The sequence below is a fragment of the Nilaparvata lugens genome, chromosome 7, assembly GCF_014356525.2.
Source record: "Nilaparvata lugens isolate BPH chromosome 7, ASM1435652v1, whole genome shotgun sequence".
NCBI classification, from domain to species: Eukaryota; Metazoa; Arthropoda; class Insecta; order Hemiptera; family Delphacidae; genus Nilaparvata; species Nilaparvata lugens.
In genome coordinates, this window is record NC_052510.1 from 27,055,572 (window position 1) to 27,080,021 (window position 24,450).

A 24,450-nucleotide genomic window follows, 5' to 3' on the forward strand; every position below is an offset into this window, starting at 1 on the left:
AAAAAAACATCAGATTATCACAACAAAATTTAATTTCAATACATATTTCAATAATTTCACACAATTGGTCTTCTATTCACAATCATTTCATAATATATCTGCATTTCATTATCATTTAATATAACATTTCATTTATAGCATGTTCATTTCACATTTATGATTTATCATTCAGGGTTTCAAAATTATTTAGTTTTAATTTTGTTCAAAAATTGTATAAAAAGCAAATTATTAATATTGTTAATCATCGTTTGTTGGATACTATAGTTTATTTCGACTCTTCAATGTTCTAAACACAAACTACATTTCATGACAAAACTTTACTATCAATCATTAAACAAGAAACCATTCAAAACATCAATAATATTTTGCTTCAAAGGCAAACAATATTCATCAGTAATCATCATTTTGCATCTATGGCAATCAACATTATTAATCATTATTTTTGCATCTATGGCAATCAACATTATTAATCAACACAAAAAATATTATCTCATTACTGCCTCTCTAAGTCATAACCTCTGTTATTCCTTCTTTAGGCAATAATGGGTTTCCATCTCAAAAAACAATCACATACCAGCAAAATTCTAATCAACAAACCCCACTAAAAATTCTACATACACTCCAGCATCCATTTCAAACGATAATCAATCATATCAAAATTTATAGAACAAACAGTTTCAAAATTAAAAAAAAAAATCAATTACAAAAACTTATTTCAAAATAATAATATAACAAAACGTTTTAAATTGAACCAATTAATTTTTTAAAATAATTTAAAATTTAAAGACTGTATAATAAGTACAAACATTTCAAGATTATAATACAAAGATGATCAAGATGAATACTGGGTAAATAAGTTCCCTAAAAAATACAGACAAGAAAAAAAGAAAACTGGGTGGAAAGTTCTAGATGTCTGTAAGGCAATGTGATAGCAGACTCTAGTATCGGACCACAAAAACAAAAGTATGCAAAAGGTTTTACAAACATTTGTTGTTGCAGTCATAAGGTTTTTATATCGCAAACAAGTAGGTCAGATAATCGAGTCCAGCCGTATGTGGTTCACGCCCACACCTCTAAAAGAATCACACCTACTTGTCTACCAAAAATCCAAAGTATTGGACAGCAAGAAAAAATAAAATGCAAAATGGGTTAAAAGCCCAGAAGAAAACTATAACCTAATTACATATGGCTTATGGCACAATATGCAATGAAAGATGAGAACATGGGACAAAATTGCTCTGAAAAACCTAATTACCTAATATGATACCTAAAAAAAAAATAGACATGATTAAAATATGTAATACATGATGAAAAAATATACCACAAGCAAACAATTATTTACACTACAATGGATAGATTTTGGAAAAGTTAAGTTTTATCAACAATTAAAGATTAGGAAAATAAGCTACTATTTCAACTTCTAATATTATTTCAGAAAAATACAAATTAAATGACTATGGACAAGATTGGTTAAGATATGCATCATAGAAGAAATTTACTGATATTACACAAAGACAGGAAGAATCGAAAATTGAAAAGATTAAGGGCCAAGAAAATAGGCTACAGGAAAGAAAAAAGACACAATTATGGACTCTTACCATACACTGTGTAGCGATTATGCTATTCTGAATCCCGGCATAACACAGGATTCCTAATCATTGTGTGTTGGGGAATACCCTTTCATCATGTGATTCACTGTCATCATCTTGTAAGTAAGCAACTTGAAACAACCTTTGAATACTAATACATCAATGGAAACTTTGTGTTTTGTTTTCTTCAATAGCATGATTTTATTCATGGGTTCATTTGTTTCAACAAAGCCGTTTTGCCTACAAAAGTTAGTCATGTTCACTTGAGAATGCATAGCATACACCTTTTCAATTCTCAGTTGAAAGTTGAACTCATCAACTTGACTCAAAGCAACATTCATTTTGTTTATATTGTTCCTAACCTCCACAGAAACCTGTCTCATGTAAACATTCACTTTGTTCATAGTTTTCCTAACCTTCAATGTAGCAATATTACTTTCATGATAGTTGACTTTCAGTGAAGACAACTCCCTACCTACTTCTTTATTCAATTCTACTATCTCATTAGGGTTGACTTTTTCAACAACAGTAACTAGGCCTACATTGTCAGAAACTTGAATGAGTTGATCTTGTAACTTAACACTACTATCATCCTGCTTCAATTTGTTTTCATCTTTCAATGTTTCATGTGCATTTTTCAATAGAAGGTTTATACTAACCTGCTCTAGTCTAATGCTAGCAAATTCTTGCTTCATCTCATCAAACCTAGCACTTTGATCTTGTTTCAAATCATCAAACTTTTGAGTTAAGAATGCTATAAGATTCAGATCATTTTTAATGTTTGCCATTTTGTAATATGCACTGATTCATTAAAACTTGATCTCTCTTGAACCGACCTCCCACTCAGCAACAAACCATTCATAACCTATCAAGATATCTATCTACTAATAATTCTATAACCAGGGATTTCATGGTGTACCATTTGGGACATGTTTATTTTGTAATTGGTCCCACCACAGGGGTAACATTTGCCGTGCTACCAATTTTTCCTTAAACGGTTGGAATAGCATTTAACACCTATCAACCTAAGAATAGTTGTCGGCTCCAATAAAATAGATTCTTGATAAACCGTGAATGGATCTATTGCCTATGAATGAGAAATCCAGTTTTCAGAGCAAATTAACTTATAATCTTCAGATGAAATTTTGGCAAAACACAGAAATATACAAAGAACAATAACTTACAAGCCTAATTATTTCAGAGTTATTACGAACTAAAATACTTATCTAGTTTACAGTTGAAACACAGTGGCTATTGGCTTTACTACACTAATAGCTAATTATGCACAAAAATTTATATAAAACTCAATTTAAAACATTAATAAACGAAAATGATTTAGAGCAAAACTCCACGACAATACTTGTAGCCAGCCATTTTTCAGAAGAAGGTCGAACAGGCAAAGACACAAGTTGCAAGTCACGAAAACAACGCCTCCAACATTACAGACACGTCACCTCAAAATCATAATTTACAAGTTTAGAATTCACATTCTACATCTGTTCTCAATAAAACTTTATTTTGAAAATGTTATTTTAAATTTTTATACATATATTCTATTTAAATAAACGATTTATTTAGTAATTTGTTAACCCTGCCTCGGTGACACCATGGAACAATGCAACAAACATTTACGATAATAAATTCTCCGTCAAAAAATTTGTCCGTCTATTGATAACTCTGACATTACTATAAAGTTCCATAGATCTCGAATTGAAGATTCGATTCAAATGTGAGAAGAAAAATGTAATATTACAATTTTGAAACTATATAATTGAGAATTATTAGTGATCCTGGTAGTGGGTTGTGGCCCATCCAATTACAGTATGGGCATTTGTCACAAAGTAAATAAGTGATTAATTAATACTTGGTACATTAATATACTGGACTCATTAGCTTGAAATTTTGCATATTAATATTATAAAAATGATTTAATTGTTATTTTAATTATTTAATTAATATGAATGTGCATGATTATTAATTTACCGAGGATGGTTATAGACCTATTTTAAATTCTTCAAGATTTCAGTAGGTCAAATTTTTAATTAGACACTTGCGGAGCACTGGTTACCTGCTAGTCTATAGAAATAAAAATCGAGCCTCGAATTTTGACATTCAATAACTTTTTTATGTGTGCACCGAATTTCATGATTTTTCTTTAGTTGTGTTAGTTATGTTTAGCACCAGGTTTATGGCCTATGAAATTTATAATCCGACTTCAGGACTCCTTTCTATGGACCTTCAAAGCTTACATGTAATCCTTATGGGAGAAGATTTGTGAGCTGGGCACACACAGAAATAAAAATCAGCTGTTATAATCATTGCGTCATACGTCAGCCGTCGGTAGATAGTAGACAAGAGTGTGTGCTGTTCCATAACCGCCCATGTATTTTATTCTAAACTCCCAGACTAAAAACAAAATGACTGTTCTGTGTGTAACCATCCTGCAGTGCGGCCTCAGGTTGAAGACTTACATGCTCTAAAGACATTGCTTTGTTTCGAATAATTGTGCTGTCTTCGATGTTCATAATTAATTAATTTTCAGTAAAATATTTATTTGCAGTTGGAAAATTATCTATATAAATAAAATGCCGCATCGCGCCGCCTCAGGTGTGCATCCAGCTTAAGTTTGTCATGAGATGCATTAAACTATTTGATTGTACGAAGTTCGCCGGGCCAGCTAGTTTAAAATAAACTTGATAAATGGATACTGATATGGTCTACCTGATAGGTGAGTTCTTGTTCGAGAATGGCTTTGTTGTCAGCGTTGTCCTTGCAGCAGGCGAGCAGAGTGGGAAACAGCACTTGGCTGAGTTCCGGTTTGCTGAAGTATTCGAACGGCAGACTGCACAGCTGCTGGAGAACAGTCGGCGTGGCTCCAGACTGCAACATCATCTGCACAAAAACATATTTCCATTAGAAAATAACTATTTTTGTTTCTCAATTTCTGTGATTGATGTATTTCGTATTGAACCAAAATTTTGGTTTAAAATTATGGTTTTCAACCAAAATTTCCACAAAGTCCGAAGTCGAGAAGATGTAATATGAGAACTACTACTTATAGGAATATGAATGAGTATAAGAAATTTTAAATCTAATTCAAGGAAAATTTTTAGGAAAGGATAACCCCTTTACAATTATAATAAATTCTACTGTATAAAAAAACAACTTTCAAAATCAAACTACTAAACTTTCCATTATAATTCATAAACTCTGGAGTCATGTCTGAAATCAAAACAAAACGTTAGTTAACAAGTCAAATTACAGTAGTAAACGTGACAAATAATCTAATTGCTGACATTGACCTCAACTCGCAATAATTCAACACGCCTGACCTTCAATAGGAACATGTATGATGTTTAAAAAAATCTTCAACTATTATATCAAAACTGGTTAACAACCTCTTAGGCTTCAAATTGCAATAATAAAATATCCTAGAACCAAGCGTGGTAAAAATATAAAGATTTATATCATTAATTTTCCATCTCCAAACCTAATGGCAGCCTTTTCAACCATAATATATTAATAACATTACTACTAAAAAAATGTTGGAAAAGTAAACAATAAAACTTGTACTCCAAATCTCAAGTATGTACACTTAATCATTATTTATAGTAAAATTAAACTCAATTACAAAATATAATGTACCTATCATATCTAAAAATCCTATATCAAAACTCAAATCCTAAATCCCAAAATTGAAAAGTTCATTATTAGTAAAAATATCAAAATTATCCATTGCTCAAAACACAATCCCATATTAAAATAAATCAAGAACTAATATGTGAAAATATTATCACTAGGACTATTACTAACAAATACCAAGAAAAGCCAAAATTTTCTTCCATCCGTAACCATAGAAAACTATATTTCAATCAAAATATATTTCACGATTTCCACTTAACATCTCAATTATTTCCAATAACAATTATAATGTCCAAACTTCTCATCTCCAACAACTTGTTCTATACTTTCTCGATATAGATCATAAAAATATCTTAATTATTTGAAGCAATCAAATTAGAAGATATTCAACAAACTTTCTTCTTCCTCAACAAATAATAATATTTACACTGCAATAGTTAAATATCAGATCTAATAAAAAATTCTATTCTAATTATCTTATTCTACTCTTATCATTAACCATATTGTAGTTCAATATTTCCTCCACATAGCATCAGTTCTCCTTGTTCATATTAGACACAAATTTTCTCCAATTATTAGATATCGAAATATTACACTGGTCAGTGTTGATAATTGAATGACAATTATAAATTAGCTAAATGCCTCATTCTACGAGCAATACTGTCTCATGCAATACTTTCGCTGAGTCTGCACTGTTGTTCGGTTTCCAACCTTCTCCAACGGAATTGTTTTAATAAATATCTCATCGCTATTAACGCTTAACTGGGACACGCTTTCCAAACTATTCAAAATTATGTCATCATATTTCTCTGCCGAACTCCCATTAACAACAATTCCATCAGTTTCAATTTTATTATTCTTCATATCTTTTAGAAAATTACAATACTTCAAATCTGACTCTGTATTTTCACCTTCACAGTTTACACAAATCGCTGACTCACATTTTTTCTGTAATCGGTTCAATATACTATTTTCATGGCCTGGTTCTTGTTTATCAATAATTGATTCATTCATATTGTTAACAAAATTCTTACTATCGCATTTAATATTTTCCAATTCTGAACATGAGTCCGAAATTTTTCGTTCAACACCATTTGCTGATCCACATGTCTGGCTATAATTCATTTTAATATCTCCAAGATCAATCTCGTGTTTTATGGAAGACTGAATATTTCTTATCATCCGTATTAGAATATTTTCTTCTAACATATATTCCATTGTGCCTAACACCTTCCAAAGTAGAACGTGATTCAGTGACTTTACAACTTCCTAATTCAATCCTTGAAATATCATTATTTGATGGACCGCCGTCTAAAACATTTTCATCAATATGCCTAGTACTAATAAACTCCTGTGTCTTTGTGCCTTTCGCTAAACATTCAGCAGCAGTGGCGCAGTTGTGAGCCTGACCTTTTTAAAGGTGATAAAGAAGATAATTTTGAATAAAATTTAGAATTTAGAAATAGGCCGACACATCTAGAAAATACCTGAGTCTATACCTAATTCATGCAGGTGAACGGGCTAGAGTCAAGAAAACTTCAATTAATCTTGCCATGCCTGATTTAATAGGTTTATACTATAGAATAACACTACAATTTGAAATAATTGAAAAATACAAACAGCTTCAATAAACATTGGCAACTAAAATCGAACAACAGAAACAACAATTTCATGTTACTTTGTTGACATTCTTCATCTGATTCGGGGGCGCATTACTATCCCCGTTTAGATAGCAATACATCACAAAACCAAACAATATCAGTCATCAAATAACAAGTTAATTTCAACATAAAATTACCCAAGAAAGAAAAGCCTGTTGAACCCAAGTTTCGTCGATAGTAACCCATATAACCCATTTCATAATAATTTTGAATCCCCACTTTTGATTGACATTCTCGAATGAACCTTTGTTTCACTACACTGCACTTTCGTTGGTCTGTACGTTGCTTTATCGTCGGGGTTACAGTACCTTGTTTTTGGCGGTGAACTTTTACCGGTTGAATTTGGCTTGACGGCGACGTCCTCTTACGTCCCTAGACCTGTCGTCTGAACGGGTGTCTAGAAGCGGTGTTACATGAAGTTGCGGAACCAAAGGGGTGGTAGTACAAGAAGTTGGTTTGGGGACACTCATGAACCGCTGTAAATAAATGTATTACAGCATTAATTTCTAACTCTTCCTACAATTTATCAAAAGCTAAAACAGGAGTTTATTCTGTTATTTAATTTAGATTTTATCTTGACGTTCTGATTTCATTCTCAAAATTTAACAGATTTAAAACAAATTTACTTGCCAGAGTGTCATTAATATACAATGCAACATTTATGAAAACACCCGTAATAAATTAATATAATGCTTCTAGAAAATGAATACTTCATTAATTATGATGTTAACTTTTATATAAATTGATATAATACTCTTAGAAAAGGAATAATTCAGATTGAAATGATGCTAACTTATATGATATTTTTCGTTTGGTTTGCGAAATCAAATATAATTTTTCATATAGTAGCTCGGCTAGTATTGTTGGAAACTTGTGCGCTAGCCAACATTTATTTTATTTATTATTTATGAACTATAGGACGCAATCCAAGTGTAAACAACGGGCATTCGCCCAAAACTGCTCAGAACCTTAATTAAAAATGAACATTCCAGAGTTTATGATTTGATTTACCTACAAATAAAAGTACAAAAACGAGTATCAACTAGAATTATGAATTTATTACCAAATAAAACAAGACACTTTATAACACAATAAAAGAAAAAAAATTTCACTTCAAGGTAAAAATAATGTTTGCCCTATAAGATTCATCTTGTAGATAGTTTTCACCTTTAATTAAATAAAATTAGTAGACACATAGAAAATAATTTAAATTGTATTAAAATTTGAACATTCATTAATATTAATTTCCTGGAAAAGAAAAACTTTCTTCTTCGTCTATTAAGATTTCTATCATAAAAAATTTACTAAATCATTCGAAAGCCTTAATGACATAAGAAAACAGAGTCTGAAAAATATAAATTATAAAATGTCATAAACTCAATATGAACATAATCTTAAAAATTTCATTCCAATTTAAAGGCTATCTTCCTGACTTTCAGCAATACTCTACGATAATATATCTCCAGAAACAATAACTCAAATGTAACGTAACTGAAAACTTTCTATACTTCTTTAGAAAAAATTTATAAGTATCTTCCATCACTAATAAAATCAAAAGGATTATTCTCAATCAATATTATTAACTTGAAAAATAACAGGCTTTGTTGATAAAATACTCTTTGATTGAAGTTTCAATTAATTAAATTCCCCAAATTATATTTTAACCTTATTTTACGTACCTTAGCGGTTATTTGAAGAAACAATTATTCGTACATGAAGAAGAAACACAATTAAACCTTTCAGGACATGGCACTACTAGAAAATTTAAACTTTAATAAAAATAAAACTAGCTCCTACATTAACTAATTATATAAACTTATAAACTTGCCCAAAAAGGGCGAAACATAATGACTACATCTTAACTCTCGTTGTGCTCCTAGCAAAGTGTCCTCCGAAACGTAATCTGGTCTCTCGACTGGGGAATCCCCCCACTACTGTATTTAGAAACAGGTCTCCTATTGGGCGAAGGGAATCAATTTAACCAATCGTCGCGTGGCTTCTAGAGCCTTTGAACCAAATAGTAACTGCAAAATCGGTAGTTTGTTATAATTTCAATGCTTGCTGTTTTCCAACTTATCGCACTCTATGTCGCGACAGGAAGGCTAAGTTTTAGAGATAATTCCATAATCTACATTCCTCGACGACTCGGAGCCACAATTTTTAAATATCTATCATGGGAAACTCGAAGTCATGGTCGTTCATAATAGAGGGAGAAAATAATTTATTTCGCTAACTCATTTACAATAATGGCTCTAGTCTATTGCGTATTAAATTTACTATTATAACTTGGGAAAAGGCCTGAATTAAAAAGAGTGCTCGGCACAGTCTTATCAGTAAAATATGCTTTCTTACGTCTAGCATTGTCCGAAGACTTTCTGCCATCAAAAGAACACACTCTAATATCATAGCCTTCTTTTTCACAAATTCTATGCATCCTTTTATAAACCCGATAAGCATAATTAACGTTGTAAAAACAATTCCGCGTAAAATGATTATGTTTACCACAAACTTTACATTTCTTACGTCTTCTTTTTCTATTAGTCCTATTATTCAAGAGACTAACATTCTGATGCATCTTGACTCCTCTAGATTCACAATCATTACGCATACCAGAGTTCACACAATTTTCAATCGGCCTGTTATCAATCGTAAAAGAGAAATCCAAATCACTTTCCGATAAATCTGATAACTCTTCCTTAATCATTTCCCTATCTTTATCCTCTTTGTAAATTATATCTTCCTCATTCAAATCACAATCATTACAAATAAGAACTTCATCCAACCCATTTTCAATCTTGAAGTTACTAACATGACAATATACATCCACTTCATTTGAAACATAATAATTACAAGAATCAAAATCATCTGAGATAATAGCATTTTCTAAACAATTCTCAATTTCAAACTCATTTCCGATTTCCAATAGTTCTTCAAATTCTGGTTCCATATTATCATTAATTACTTGCACCTCGTCAGAGAAACCTGAAAAATGTGTAACTCCAGTTTGGATAATTTTTCAGGGGTGCAAAAAAACTGATTCAGATCATCAGTTTCAGAGTTTATTATCCAATTGTTGTCATTTAGTGATTAAAAGGGCTCCAGAAAACTGTTTAGTAGTGGAAATTTGCATGAAAATAATTCCATCAAAATATTCTGGAGTTACACAAGTTTCGTCTTGAAAGTGGTAGGCAATTGTGGAGATACACAATTTTCGTTGGGCTGATTAAGACACCATCTTGTTCAAGCACATAATTTATTCTCTTCATTTTGCATTATTATTACATATATAATACATACATATATAATTTTTTATATATGCTATCAAGAAACATGGCATCTAAATTTGATTATTGTCCTCAAAAGGTAGGCTCTCATAAAATGGATGAAAGTCTATCTCCAATGTTTTTTTGAGATCTTGTAGATGTAAATACTTCTCTTTTTTTATTTTCCTCTTCTCCTTGTACAAATTATCAATGCTATCATGGGCAATTGTTTGCAGCGTTGACATGGTGTTTTTAGGATTTTTTTTGGTTTGATCACTTTATAATCCCACTTTCTATCAATCTTCTTTTTACTCTCATACACCTGACCTATTTCTCTGCTTCTTTCATTTTTCGAGTAGGTAGGATCACGTTTTACATGTATTTTCCTTTTCCGATTTTGCTTGTTTGAATTTTCATCAATTGGAGTATCTTCTACATTATGAGGACTTTCTGTTCTTTGATCCACATTTTGATCACTCTCGATGAAATTCTCTTCATCTCTTTCATCAACAGGATCAACCAAGTTTTCTTCATAATATTCGTGATCACTTTCCCTTAAACTTGTATCATAGCATGATTGATCATTAACATCAGATTCTCCTGGTTTTGAATCAGAATTGTCATTGTTATGTGGCAAATTTCCTGTTAAAACTGTCTTCTCTAAAATAATAAATTCATTGCAATGTTCATTGACACATTGATCTTCTGGATCACAAGCTTGTAACACCCCACCACTTTCCCTTAAATTTGTATCATAGCATGTTTGATCATTTACATTAGAATCTCCTAGTTTTGAATCACAATTATCATTGTCAAGTGACAAATTTTCTGTTAAAACTGTCTTCTCTAAAATAAAAAATTCATTGCAAGGTTCATTGACACATTGATCCTCTGAATCACAAGATTGTAACACTCCATCACTGGTGACACTAAAATGTAATGTAGGCCTACCATCATTAGAGTCCATGAGTGAGTAAAGCACATTCAAATCATCTTCATCTGGTGTTGCATCATTTTTACAGAGATTACGATCCTTCATCAAGTCATTCCTTTTTTGAGCTGAAACAGAACAGGAACAACATTGTAGCTATTACTGATAAACTGCTCAAATTCTTCACAACAAGATTCTCATGTTATGCCGTTCATCCTTTAATAGTACGAAGAATGTTTTTATTTGAATAATGTTCTTCATGAGCTATGATTGTCTAATATGAGATGCAATAAGAGAATTTTTCAGAAGGTATCTTCGATTATTCCATTTTTCTTCTATGTAGTTGTTGGTAAAATAGTGTCATCATTGAGTTATTAACTACCATACAAAATTTGTATTGAATAAAACTCGATGTTGCCACAACCAGAATTATTTCAGAAACAAGATACTTTGGCTATGAAGCAATTACTAGTCTCAATTAAACCCTCAAGTTTGATTTAGAAAGATAATGCATGGCCTCACGGCCAGGACTTTTTAATGAGGTTGTGACATCATCGAGATTTCTATTCATTATATTTCCATTACCAATAAAAAGAAAGTAATCTATTTAGACCTACCAATTGCCAAATTCACAATCAGCTCACCCCGAGACTTCATCCTTTCTCTCCTTTTCATGGTTTGATTATTTTATATAGAGCCTGAAACAATTGGAATTTGATGTCAATAATTACCAATAAAATTATTCTATGGAAGTTACAAAATCAATGACTGAGTGTTCCACCTCAAGTAATGAATGTTATAAAACATAAGATTAACTACCTACTTTTTTAAATCTAGCTTCAAACACTCAAATTCTAGATCGAATGAGCAATAGGTTTATGTCACAGGATAAATATTTGATAGCTAACCACACAGTGGGTTGTTTGTCAATTCCGTTTTGTCTGTTGAATCAGATGATTCAGAAAATTATTTCAAATCGAATACAATACAGTATCTTATGATGAAAAAATTCTCTACTCAAAATAAATGAACTTATCTAAATGCTCATTGATCTTCTGTTACAAAATGTATAGTGGGCTTGTTTGGAATGTAACTTAATAATTAGGCTAATAAAGGCTACTAATTTTATGGTTAGGTAATCAAAAAATTCAAAAGAGAATACATATAATTTCAATGTTAGTTTTATCACAAATTATGCTTTATAAGGTGTAAAGTCTACACAAAATTAGAAAAATAATATCTTTACCTTTAAAGATGATTAAAATTCACAACAAAACAAATATCTGCCTCTCAAATATTGGGCTAATAATATTCTAGATTCTACTAGTAGACAGTAGGCACAATACAGCAATGTGGCGGAATCAAAATGGAGATACACAACTTACCTTGTAAAAATCAGCTGTTGGGGAGATACACAGTTTTCTCTTCTCCAATGAAAATGGAGATACACAACTTTCCTTGCAGAAACTAGCTGTTGGAGATACACAGTTTTCTTTTTTCTAATTTGACCACTCTATGAATTATATGGATTTACACTACTTTCTGAAGTGGAAAGTACTATTTTTTGCCACAAGATAGCATCAAAATGTCATTTTCATGAAAAAGTGGAGTTACACAATTTTCGGGTTTCCAAATTTCCACTCATTCAAATACTGACATGTTAATTCATATTTCTCAATATTTTTATACAATTCTACAATAGTACTATTTGATAACATTATAATTCTTTCAAATATATTTGAAGACAAACCTCTTAAAATTATCCTGATAATCCGAGATTCATGCATATTCGAATCTACTTTTCTACATAGGGATAAGACTCGTGCTACAAAATCTCTACCATCTTCTTCAAATTCCATTCTACAAGTATCTAATTCCTTTTCTAGTTTCCACAATTTGAGAGGAGATCGATAGAAATTAACCAACTTTTCTTTCACTGGCATATATTCATATTTGTTCTGTTGAGTCAAATCGTTCTTAATAACATCAAAATATTTCTCAGCACTTCCTTTCAAACAAAACCGCAAGTATAATAAATTATCTTTTTCATCCAAACCGTTCGCTAAGGCAACCTTTTCAAAATAATTGAAAAATCATCAATGTCAAATTCTTCATCTTTTCCATCAAAAAATTTTGGTAATAGTAACGGTCTAAGTTTTTCCATTGTTAATCTGTTCCAATCCAATTCTATTCAAAAATAAATAATAAATTTCCAATTAATCTGGTTCCAATAATCATAAATTCTCCATATCTCAAAATCTCTTCAATAATAATAAATTTATCCTATTCAATCATATCTTAATAATCATTAATTTCTCATCTCATCATTAATATCTAATTCTTCCTAATAAGAATTGATAATAAATCTTGCAATCGTACAAAATCTTCAATTGCCATAGCTTTTGCAATTCAAAATCTCAAAATCAATAATCGTAAATCTTCCAATATCGTGAATCTCAAAATCTGATCAATTATTATTATCATTCTCCATCCGTTAAAATCCATTATTAGTAATCAATAATTATTGTTCCACAATATTCCAATTCAATAAATCCTCGAAATTCATCCTACTAACTGTTTCTAGAGCCCCGTAAGGTTTAAACTCAACTATGTGACCCATAATTTCACTGAAAAAAACATATATTTAATAATGCAAAAATGCAACCACAAAAATTGAATCTTCAATGAGGTAACCGGAAAAGTCAAAATTTCAAAAGCTGGATTAAAAACCCTTGAGCCTCCACCAAATATGTAAGCAAGATGTGCCTACACCAAATATGTAAGGGGAAAAAACTATGATAACAAGAAAAAAAAAACAAGAAAAAAACAGAATAACTAGAACTTTAATTAATGAATCTTTAACATATATACATTTGAACAAAATAAGATTAATTTGATTATAAAACAATATTGATATGAATTTTATGGGGAAAACACTCGCTTGTTGCTAATGATGATTCAATGTTAGTGGCTAAGAAATTTTAAGAACAATGATTCAGTAGTCACCTACCTTTTTGAAATAGCTTCCCACTTTGGCATCCACTGGTTTATTCGCGACTTTAGTATTTTAAAAGAACAAATATTAACTGAACCAATGAATAGGCTCAGAACCCGTCTCCCTTAACAATACAATTATTTTTATACCGCCCGATCTGTGACAGAATAACTATATTATTAAACGAACCGAAATCTAGCCTTTTTCACTGGATCAGCCGGACTTAACTTTCAGTCCTATCGAACGAGCTCACACACTCCTCTCCAAAAGTAAAATTTTGGGTATTAAATATAAACTCAGTCAATGCCAAACATGAAAGCCATTCCAAGTACATATTTTTATGTCACACAAGCGGCACGTTTGTTATTAAAAACAAAAGAGAATCTACGTTAATTTTCAACAAATGAAACAAACAATCTTTCTGTCGATGACAAAGATTGTTCAGACAAAAACACTGTTCATTAAACTTTTTCAATTTAAAACTCTAAAATCTTGATCAATATGAGATAAATATATGATTCATATATATGTCCCATATGACCAGGTGACAATTTCTCATAGTTTTTGAGTTATGTGAGCTCTAAAGTTGCTTTTTGCTTGCTGCTCATGTCTTAGATATTCGACTGACATTAATCTTATTATTTTAGAGTTCATATAAAATATTGAATAATTAATTCTTTGTTTAAGATGTATTGATTCCTTTCTTTTTGTAGGATTTATTTTGGTCTTTGATATATATATATAGAGCACATAACAGAAGACACTTTAAAGTTTGTAATATAAATTAAAACAGGAGACACAAGATATAGATTGAAAACACTTAGAAACTTACATTAGAAATGGGGGGAAATTTTCGGAGACTGAGTCTCCTTCCTCTGCCTCCTCCAGACTGCCTGCCTATGTATATATATATATATATACTCATTCTAGTGTTTTCTTCCATTGTTAATTGAGAAATCGTTTTTATTAGTTGACATAAGCTTATTATACAGAGTGTTTCAGAAGTAGTGTCGAACATTTTAGGGTATTGGTATTGTTCCTGGATGATAGGAGACTGCAAATGTCGTATTTTAAGTGTCCAAAACTCAGCGGTTATCCTTATAGCTGCCATTTTGTTTTTTTCAGTTAGGAATTTTTATCTCAAGAACGAAATGATGTATTGATCAGAAATTTGGAATGAATATTCATGCTATAAAGAAAGACTCAACTTTAAAAATAAAATAAAAAAATGTCGATGCAAATTTCCAAAATGGCGGCCATTTTAAATTTTTGATTGCAAATTTCATGAAAACCATGGCCGAAATCCACATCCTAAAAAATACTTATCAGTTGATTTTGAAGTTGTCCATATCCTTTCTACTAGCGATATCATTATCCTTTTTCAAAGAAATAATACAACAGCATTGCAGGTATCAGCCTCGCGCACTTATTAGTGTGTATTATATTATAAATGCTTGTTGGTTGAACCGAATCGGCATAATGAAACCGCAAATTTCTCCACAGTATTTATGTTATTCATAAAGCACTTGAAAAAACAAGTATCAATAAGAAATTATTATTTCTCATCGTCAAGATTTGTCTTATCTTGCAAGCTTTTCATTTTAATATTTCGTAAGCAAATTTTTGATCTACTGTATTTGTTTTGTTTGCAGTGAACCTGTATGAACTGAAGACCTACCATGAAGTGATCGACGAAATATATTACAAAGTGAGCCACTTGGAGCCTTGGGAGAAGGGCAGTCGCAAAACTGCTGGCCAGACCGGCATGTGTGGAGGCGTAGGTATCACTTTTTAAAATTACTTCTCATTCAAATTTTCTACATTTGACGTTTCATTATTGAATTATTTCATATTAGTAGATTAACTCCTAGGTTGGGAAAACGACTACGAACTTGAAGTATTATTGAATACAAATCGAAGAATTAAAGAATACAATTAAGAGAATCGTAGAATATTATCCTAATAATCACAAAAAGTTTGATTATTATAGAACACAAATTTTTCAACGTATTCAATTGTGAGTTGAGGATTGGTAGCTCAGTAGCGGGTCAAGGTCATTCATCAATTTCGTGTAGAAGAAATACTGGCACGAATCATCATTAATATTTCATAAAACAATCTTATCATTGAACAATCATATTGATTGATACTCAAATTTTTCTTGAAAAATTAAAGAGCTCAATTTTATTTTAAAATATTGGAAATGTTTGATCATCTTTATTTATGATCTTATATCATAATGCATAACATATTCTTGAGGCGAAACAGCATGAAAAATTGTGATTCTTGCCCTATAGATAGCAGCACTGTTGGGGTCAAATTACTTCTTGAGATTACTTACTTATTTTTAGTCCAATATGAGAGACCAAGACTGTTTTGCAATCAGCTTAAAGTTTTAAAACACGCAACCATATGTGATTTTTTTCCAATTTGAATAAGTTCTTACAATTGATAATTTTTATAATAAAAAAATTTAACTAATGCAGGTAGTCATTTTAAGGGCAATTTTTTTTCAAGAATTTTAAAATTAATTTCAAACAAATCGGTTGAACGGTTCTGTCGGAAGCGCGGTTTTAGTTCCAATGCATTGTTCAATTGCATTGTATTGTTCACGCGCTCAGAACAGTAGCACACGGTCTGTTCACTGCCTAAGCCTAACGCACTGATTGAGCGCCTTCTCACTCATTCTCCCTCTCTCTCTTTCTATCTCACTAGTTTTGAGGGTTGAGTGTAAGAGAGGGCCGGCTGCGACCTAACTCCACCCTCTTAGGTAAAAAATAAAGGCAGCTATTCTATTCTAGTTCCAGAGCTTTCTTTATTTGGAGCTGTAGTCAGTGACCATATTGTGGTTATTGTTGTGGGAGTGAGTGATTGACAAAGTTTGCAATTCACTTGATACAGTTTTTTTTTAATTTGAATAAGTTTTTACAATTGATAGCTTTTATGTAAGTAAAAATTTTTCTAATGCAGGTAGTCTTTTCAAAGGCGATTTTTTTCAAGAATTTAAAATTAATTTCAAACATATCGGTTGAACGGTTCAACTGTTCACTCCAATGTCAACGGTTCAACTGGTCAGTTCACTGCCTAATGCACTGATTGTGCGCCTTCTTAACAATCCCTGTAGTAGCTCAGTAGTTTGAGCTGTGGTGTGATTTCAGTCTGTCGGGGCTTAGCCTTTTATAGATATAGAGATTGAGGATGTTACCAGTCCCATATTATAATACTCTGTATTACCTTGATTAATTGTGAGGAAAATTCATTAACAGAATATAATGGAAGGAATATTGTTGAATAATTTGGTTAGGGCTACTGATTTTCTGAAAATTAAAGCCGTTTTTGTAAAATTTAATGTGCATTATCATTTCAGTAGCATAATCTGACATCACATTTTTTTCTTCTCTGCAAGCTTGGTCAGGCATAACCTACAGTACAATAACTACAATATGAATAACTATTTAGATCAAATATAAGAAATTACTCACATCTCTCATCAACTCGTACTTTTTGTTCTCAAAATATGGCTAAGCTCTAGCCGGTGAGCTCCCCCTGTTATCTCAGTTATTATTAAAGATATTGACTCAATTTTTTTTAAATGAAAGAGGAAGACAAAATAAAGCGCGCTAGCATATTTTTATACCATTTGATTCAATTTTAATTTCAGAAATAGCTGTTTCAAAACTAACCTTATTTTGAAGAAAATACGATTCTAAATTATAATTATTTGTATCAACTATTATTAAAGATATGGAACTCAATTTTTTTAATGAAAGAAGAAGAAAAAAATACGTGTCGGTAACTGAATAACAATTCTAATCGATTAAATTTAATTTTATTAATATTAATAGCAAATATTGAATTTTGTCTAACCTATAATCCTATCATGTTTTTACTAGCACAATAGAGTTGTAGAGTTATAGAGTTGCTGCTCTATTCTCTAACGTTAACAAATTTGAAGCATGCTAAATAGAGTTGTCATCGGTTTTTGAAATTGCTTGATAAGAAAGATTCCGATTTCAACTTGTTTGATTAATGATTCAAGAGTTCAATTTGATATATTTGAATTCTAATTTAATCTACATTTTTTCCCATAATTTGAATACTTTTTTTTTAAATTGGTAACCCCAATGGGTACTAAATTTGTGAAGTCTCATTTAGGTATTAATAATTAAAGTTTATTTATTTATTCAATCATTCAGAACTATACAACTTACAGAAAAGTACCACAGGCTAACTTACACTTAAAACGGTTCCAGTTATAATTTTCACTATCTTAAATTGAAAAAAAAATCCAATTATGGGGAAAAAATCATTTTGAATTAGAATTCAAATATTATATCTCCATAAATATTATAATTCCATCAAAGAGCTAACCATTACTGCTGTCCACATTTTCTCCTGTATTTAATGCTATTGATGAAGTTGATAGGAAATCTGGAAAATATCAAAAATGTGCCGGTTTTTGTCAGAAAAATGTTGAGAATATTTTTAAATGGAGCCAACCATTACTGCTGACCACATTTTCTCCTGTATCTAATGCTATTGATGAAACCCTACCTACCAAAGTTTGATGTGACTATCAAACCTTAAGTGATGAAGACTGAGCAAGTCTGAGGGTTGCTCAGTCTTTATCTGGTGAGGCTTTGTTATATTAGGTTGGACTATGCCTGGTTAGAGGGGAGCTCAATGGTTGGGCTGGACTGCATTTGTTAGTTTGAGTTAGGCTTTGTTAGGTTTGGGATAATAAAAAACTCAGGTTACAAAGGTTTGGGTTGAAAAAGTTTAGGTTGAAAAGGTTAGGTTGAAAAAGATTAGATTAGGAGAGCTTTGGCAAGGGGAGGTTACATTTGAAAGATTTTGCATAGAAAGGATTTGGTTAGGAAGTCTTAGCTTAGAAACGCTTAGGTTGGGAGAAACTTAGGTTAGGAAAAAATTGGGTTAGAAAAAGCTTTGGTTAGGGAAAGCTTTGGTTTGTGAAAGCTTAGGTTAGGAAAAGCTTTGGTTAGGGAAAGCTCCAATTAGGAAATGCTAAAGTTAAGAAAAGTACAAGTTAAGGAAAGCTTAGGTTGGGAAAAAAATAGGTTAGGAAAAGCTAAGGTTAGGGAAAGCCCATGTTAGGAAAACATAAGGTTAGGAAAAGCTTAGGTTAGGAAAAGCTTTGGTTAGGAAAAGCTTAGGTTAGGAAAAGTTCAGGTTGAGAAAAGCTTGGGTTAGGAATAAGCTTAGGTTGGGAAGAGCTTTGGTTAGGAAGAAAGCTTAGGTAAGGAGAAGCTGAGGTTAGGAGAATCTAAGGTTGGGTAAAGCTTAGGTTTGGGAAAGCTTAGGTTAGGAAAAGCTTTGGTTAGGAAAAGCTTTGGTTAGGAAAAGTTGAAATTGAGGAAAGCTTAGGTTAGGTAAAGCTCAGGTTAGGAAAAGCTTTGGTTAGTGAAAGATCAGGTTGGGAAAAGCTTTGGTAAGGAAAAGCTTTGGTTAGTGAAAGCTTGGGTTAGGAAAAGCTATGATTAGGAAATGCTTAGGTTAAGAAAAGAACTAGTTAGGGGAAGCTTAGGTTGGGAAAAAAATAGGTTATGAAAAGCTGAGGTTAGGAGAATCCAAAGTTAGGGAAAGCCCATGTTAGGAAAAGATAAGGTTAGGAAAAGCTTAGTTCAGGAAAAGCTTTGGTTAGGAAAAGCTTAGGTTGAGAAAAGCTTGGGTTAGGAAAAAGCTTAGGTTGAGAAAAGCTTTGGTTAGGAAAGCTTAGGTTAGGAAAGCTTAGGCTAGGAGAAGCTAAGGTTAGGAGAATCTAAGGTTGGGTAAAGCTAAGGTTAAGTAAAGCTAAGGTTTGGGAAAGCTTAGGTTAGGAAAAGCTTTGGTAAGTGAAGGCTTAGTTGGGGAAAACCTTTGAGTTAGAAGAAACTTAGGTTAGGAAAAGCTTGGGTTGGGAAAAGCTTAGTTTAGGAAAAGTTTAGGTTAGGATAAGCTTAGGTTGGGAAAAGCTTAGGTTAGGAAAAAGTTGAGGTTAGTGAAAGCTTAGGTTAGAAGAAGCTAAGGTTAGGTAAAGCTTATGTTAGGAAAAGCTTTAGGTTAGGAAAAACTCAAGTTAGGTGAAGCTAAGGTTAGGAAAAGCTTAGGATAGGAAAATCTCAGATAAGAAAAAGCTTAGTTTAGGAGAGATTTGGTCTTGGTCCAGGCTCAGTGAGCTTTGGCCAGACTTGTTCAGGTTGGTAATCATTTGACTTGATTCAAAAGTTCATTCAATTAAAATTTATCATTGTCACAAGAAAGTGTGATCAAAAGTAAAGGTTTGTACATTGTTCACCACTTCTTCAACTCCTAGTTATTAACTTTAAAGTTCTTCCCATACTCCAAGAGTCTCTACTTTTGAAAAATCTCTCTATCTCAACTCTTGAATCCTATCTCAATGTTCAATTATTCTATTCAATCATCTTAATTACTATAAATGTAAATGACTTGAACCTGACATAAATTGACCAGAACATAATTGTTTTTTTAATGTTTAAATTAGTATTTTAGGATAAAATTTTTATTACCGACACCTATTTTTTCTTCCTCTTCAATTAAAAAAAATTGATTGATATCTTCAAAAATAGTTTAGATACAATTGTGCAATACAATATTGTGAGATACAATTGTTAGTCACATATATCAAAAATTACCAATTTCTGTTCTGTTACAGGGTCAGCTTTACAAACTCTAATGTTAATTTAATGAAAAATCCCCAGAATAATATCCAATGTCTATTTAATTCATTGATTAATCAATTATATTGTATTCCAATGTCCATGCTTGCCTGCAGTTACCGGTACTCTTCAATCACTTTCAAAGAAGTTGAATTGATGCGAACATTCATTTGAGCAATCGCTTATTTTGAAATCTTTATTCGGCCATATATATATATGAGTCAGCTGTGCTATTCTTAGACCAGTTCTATAACTGGTCTAAGGTGTGTGGCGTGCGTGGCGAGCATGACAGTGCTCTCCAGTAGAGCTGCCACCACCAGGTTTTTAGGGTCCTGGGCCCTGCTACTTTTATAGGATAATATTATTAAATAAATACGCAAATTCACCAAAGTAATCTCACTCTATTGAAAAAATCCCATAACAAACATCTATACTCTCTCTCTCTAAACATAATCACTCCTCAATCACATTACTAAAAACTACATCTCACTATCTCAAGCACAACCTTCCTCTAGCGCGTCTCGGAACGTTCTCCCTCTAGTTTCGCCTCTACGCGGTCATCACTCTCTCAGCTCACCAGTTCAAAAGTCCAATTTGGTGGCCTGAGTGATGACTCCGCTATTCTAATAATTAATATCCTATGAGAGCGGGGTGTTTGAATTGTTACATCACCCCTCCGCATGAAAAAGATGTGGCATATACAATTACTGGCCCATCTTTAAACTAAGTTGAAATCAAATAAAATTTAAATCTTGACAATATCGTTAAATACATTTTCATATTCATTACATTTTAAAAATTTATATAATAAAATTCAAGGAGAGAGAGTAGGCCTATCATACTTATACATTTGAATGATGAATCTAGTCTAATTTTACAAACAATAAATTATTGGCACAGAGCAAAGCAGAGTCCATCTTAACACATTAGGCTACCTTAAAGTTCTCCCACATAAAGTTTTAAATTTCTAATCATTATAGTCCCCACCACACATTGGTCACTTTTGAACACCCAGCGATTTTGAAACTGTTGAGTTGACTCTTAGGCAGTGTCGTTGCCGAATGTTGTCTCCTGCATTATCTTCTCGAGGTGACCGCCTCCTTCGACTCGGATGGTGGTGTGCCTGTGGCTCTGTTGCTCTGGCCTCTCTGTCCGTTCGCAAAAGGCACTCCTGCGAGACAACACAAAACTACGACCAGTATCAAGCTTATACTTATTATACATATTATTAGATACAGCAATAGATTGTCAATTACACTAAACATAAATTATTCTCATGTTTCAATTATTAGATTTTCCTTAGTCAATACTGATGACTTTATTGAATACGGTAGGCTTCTTCATACTTATAATATTTTACTTTCAAAACTATTTTCATCTCCTAAATTAATTTTAATATATAATAATAGCATAAGGTATAAATATACTACAAGTTTTCATAGTTCCTTTGGTGTGAATTAAAGCAAGACATGAAAATTCTTCAATAATAGAATATTATGCATTTCGTTTTCATTCACAAAATTAGTGAATCAACATTTCATTGGTTTCCCCATGGACATGTTTAGTTTTTTATTATTAGTTTCAATCACACAAATCATTCTTCCACAATCATCAACATTCACTGGCCATCACTTTCACACTCCATACTTACTCAACATACTAATCATTCACACCTTGTTTTAGTTCTTTATTTTTGTTCCTGTCTCAAGTAAACTTGCTTTAATTCTTTCTCACCAACATTTAAAGTTATCATCTTGAAGTAATACAAAATAAATATCCATAATAAAATAAACTTCGACTTATATTAACTTCATACTGAATATTCTAATTGAATAAATAAATGAATAATCTATCATATGGGGTCATTCTTTTACATTAATATACAATATATATTATATCTCAATAATCATGGACATAATCAATACACTACATAATCGTTATATCTTCTTGGTTTTTCCTTTTTCTCTTGTGTTTCGAGTTTGCATCGTTATCTGATTCATTTTCATCATATGCTTCCTCTTCTCTTACTTCGTCATTGTTATCGTCGTCGTCTTCATCTTGCTCTTCTTCGTTTTCCTCATTGACTTCTATTTGTTCTTCATCTTCCTCCTCTTCTTCTTCTGGCTCGTTTCCTTCTCTAACTTCATTTGCAGCTTGCTCATAGTACAACGCTGGTTTTATTCTGTTTACATGTACAACTACGTTCTTTCCTCTTACTCTCAATACTACATTCAGTTTCGATTTAATTTCTACAATTCGATACGGTCCTCTCCATAGCTTTGACAATTTCTTCACTCTCTTTCTTTTAATTTGTGGTACATAAAGATAAACTTTTTGTCCTACACGATATTCACTTGTTTTAGACTTTTTGTCGTACTGCTTCTTCTGCGTTTTCCTTGCCTTCTCTTGGCACTCAACTGACATTTCTTTTATAGTTTGTAGTCTACTTCTAAGATCTTCTATATAATTCGAATAAATCTCTGTATCTTCAGTTAATGTGAGATCAGCTTCAAGCGGTGTTCTCATTTTCTTTCCGAATACCATCTCATAAGGTGTGTATCCAATTGATTCGTGCTCTTGCGAATTGTATGCCATATTCACCATGGGAAGCAACTCATCCCAGTCATCTTGATTTTTGTTGACATAATGACTCAACATTTTTGGTATAGTTCTGTGAACTCTTTCCGTTCTACCATTACTCATTGGGTGATAAGCTGTTGTTTGTAGTTTTCTTATTCCTAGAAGTTTGCACATCGATTTCATCAGATCAGACGTAAAATTAGTTCCTTGATCAGTAATTAATTCCATTGGTACGCCGATTCTTGTTATCACTCTCTGTATTAGTGCTTGTGCAATAGTCTCAGCAGTTTGATCCGGTAGGGCGATAAAATCCCCATATCTAGTAAAATGATCAATTACTGTTAGGATGTATCTGTTTCTTGACTTTGATAACGGAAGTGGACCTAGAATATCACATGACAGTCTGTATCCAAACTCGGTCACTTCTTTAAATTCTCCTAAGGGTGCTTTCGATTTTCCGTAATCTGTTCTTTTACTACATTCTTCACACGCTCTTATAAAATTAGTTACATCATTCTTCATTTTAGGCCAATAAAACTTTTCTTGAATTCTTACAATTGTTTTCTTAATGCCCCCATGACCGGCATAAGGAAGATCATGGTGGAGACTAATAACTTTCTCTCGAAGGCTTCTTGGTATAACAATCAACTTCTTATCATGTTTCTTGAAGTGAATGATCCCTTCTGGACTCAATTTGAAACTAGGATACTCTCGAAGGCGCTGACACTCTTCGTCTGCTCTCTGCTTCTCTCTTATGATTTCCAAGTCTAACAATGGAAGATTCTCAACTGTATTCTTGTATATAACTCTGCTTAAGCAGTCTGCATTTGAGTGTTTAACACCAGGCTTGTGAATTACTTTATAATCGTACTCAGCTAACTTCAAAGCCCATCTGGTTAGTCTACTTGATGGATCTTTCAGTGATAAAAGCCACTTGATAGCACTATGATCAGTATATAAAGTGAATGATCTACCATAGAGGTAACATCTAAAATATTTAACAGCCCACACAACTGCTAATAGCTCTCGCTCTGTTACACTGTAATTTTGTTCAGCTGAATTGAGTTGTCTAGATGCATATGCAATAACATGTTCAACTCCATTGATTTCCT

At 32.0% G+C, this 24,450-nt stretch overlaps 2 protein-coding genes across 2 annotated transcripts in view; one reads left to right on the forward strand and one right to left on the reverse strand.

Annotated features, from left to right (window-relative positions):
- LOC120352180 (xaa-Pro aminopeptidase 3-like) overlaps positions 1–12,485 on the reverse strand; it is a 43,098-nt gene extending 30,613 nt beyond the window's left edge. Inside the window, 4 exon segments of the mRNA XM_039431887.1 lie at positions 4,298–4,481; positions 10,532–11,214; positions 11,704–11,784; positions 12,472–12,485. Of these exon segments, the coding sequence (XP_039287821.1) occupies positions 4,298–4,481; positions 10,532–11,214; positions 11,704–11,761 (925 nt within the window). The 5' untranslated portion in view covers positions 11,762–11,784; positions 12,472–12,485.
- A 3,232-nt stretch (positions 12,486–15,717) lies between these two features.
- LOC111060338 (pre-mRNA-splicing factor 38B) overlaps positions 15,718–24,450 on the forward strand; it is a gene marked incomplete at its 5' end in the record, with an annotated part of 39,270 nt that continues 30,537 nt past the window's right edge. Inside the window, one exon of the mRNA XM_039431888.1 lies at positions 15,718–15,858. Within this exon, the coding sequence (XP_039287822.1) occupies positions 15,718–15,858 (141 nt within the window). The remainder of the gene's footprint in view (positions 15,859–24,450) is intronic.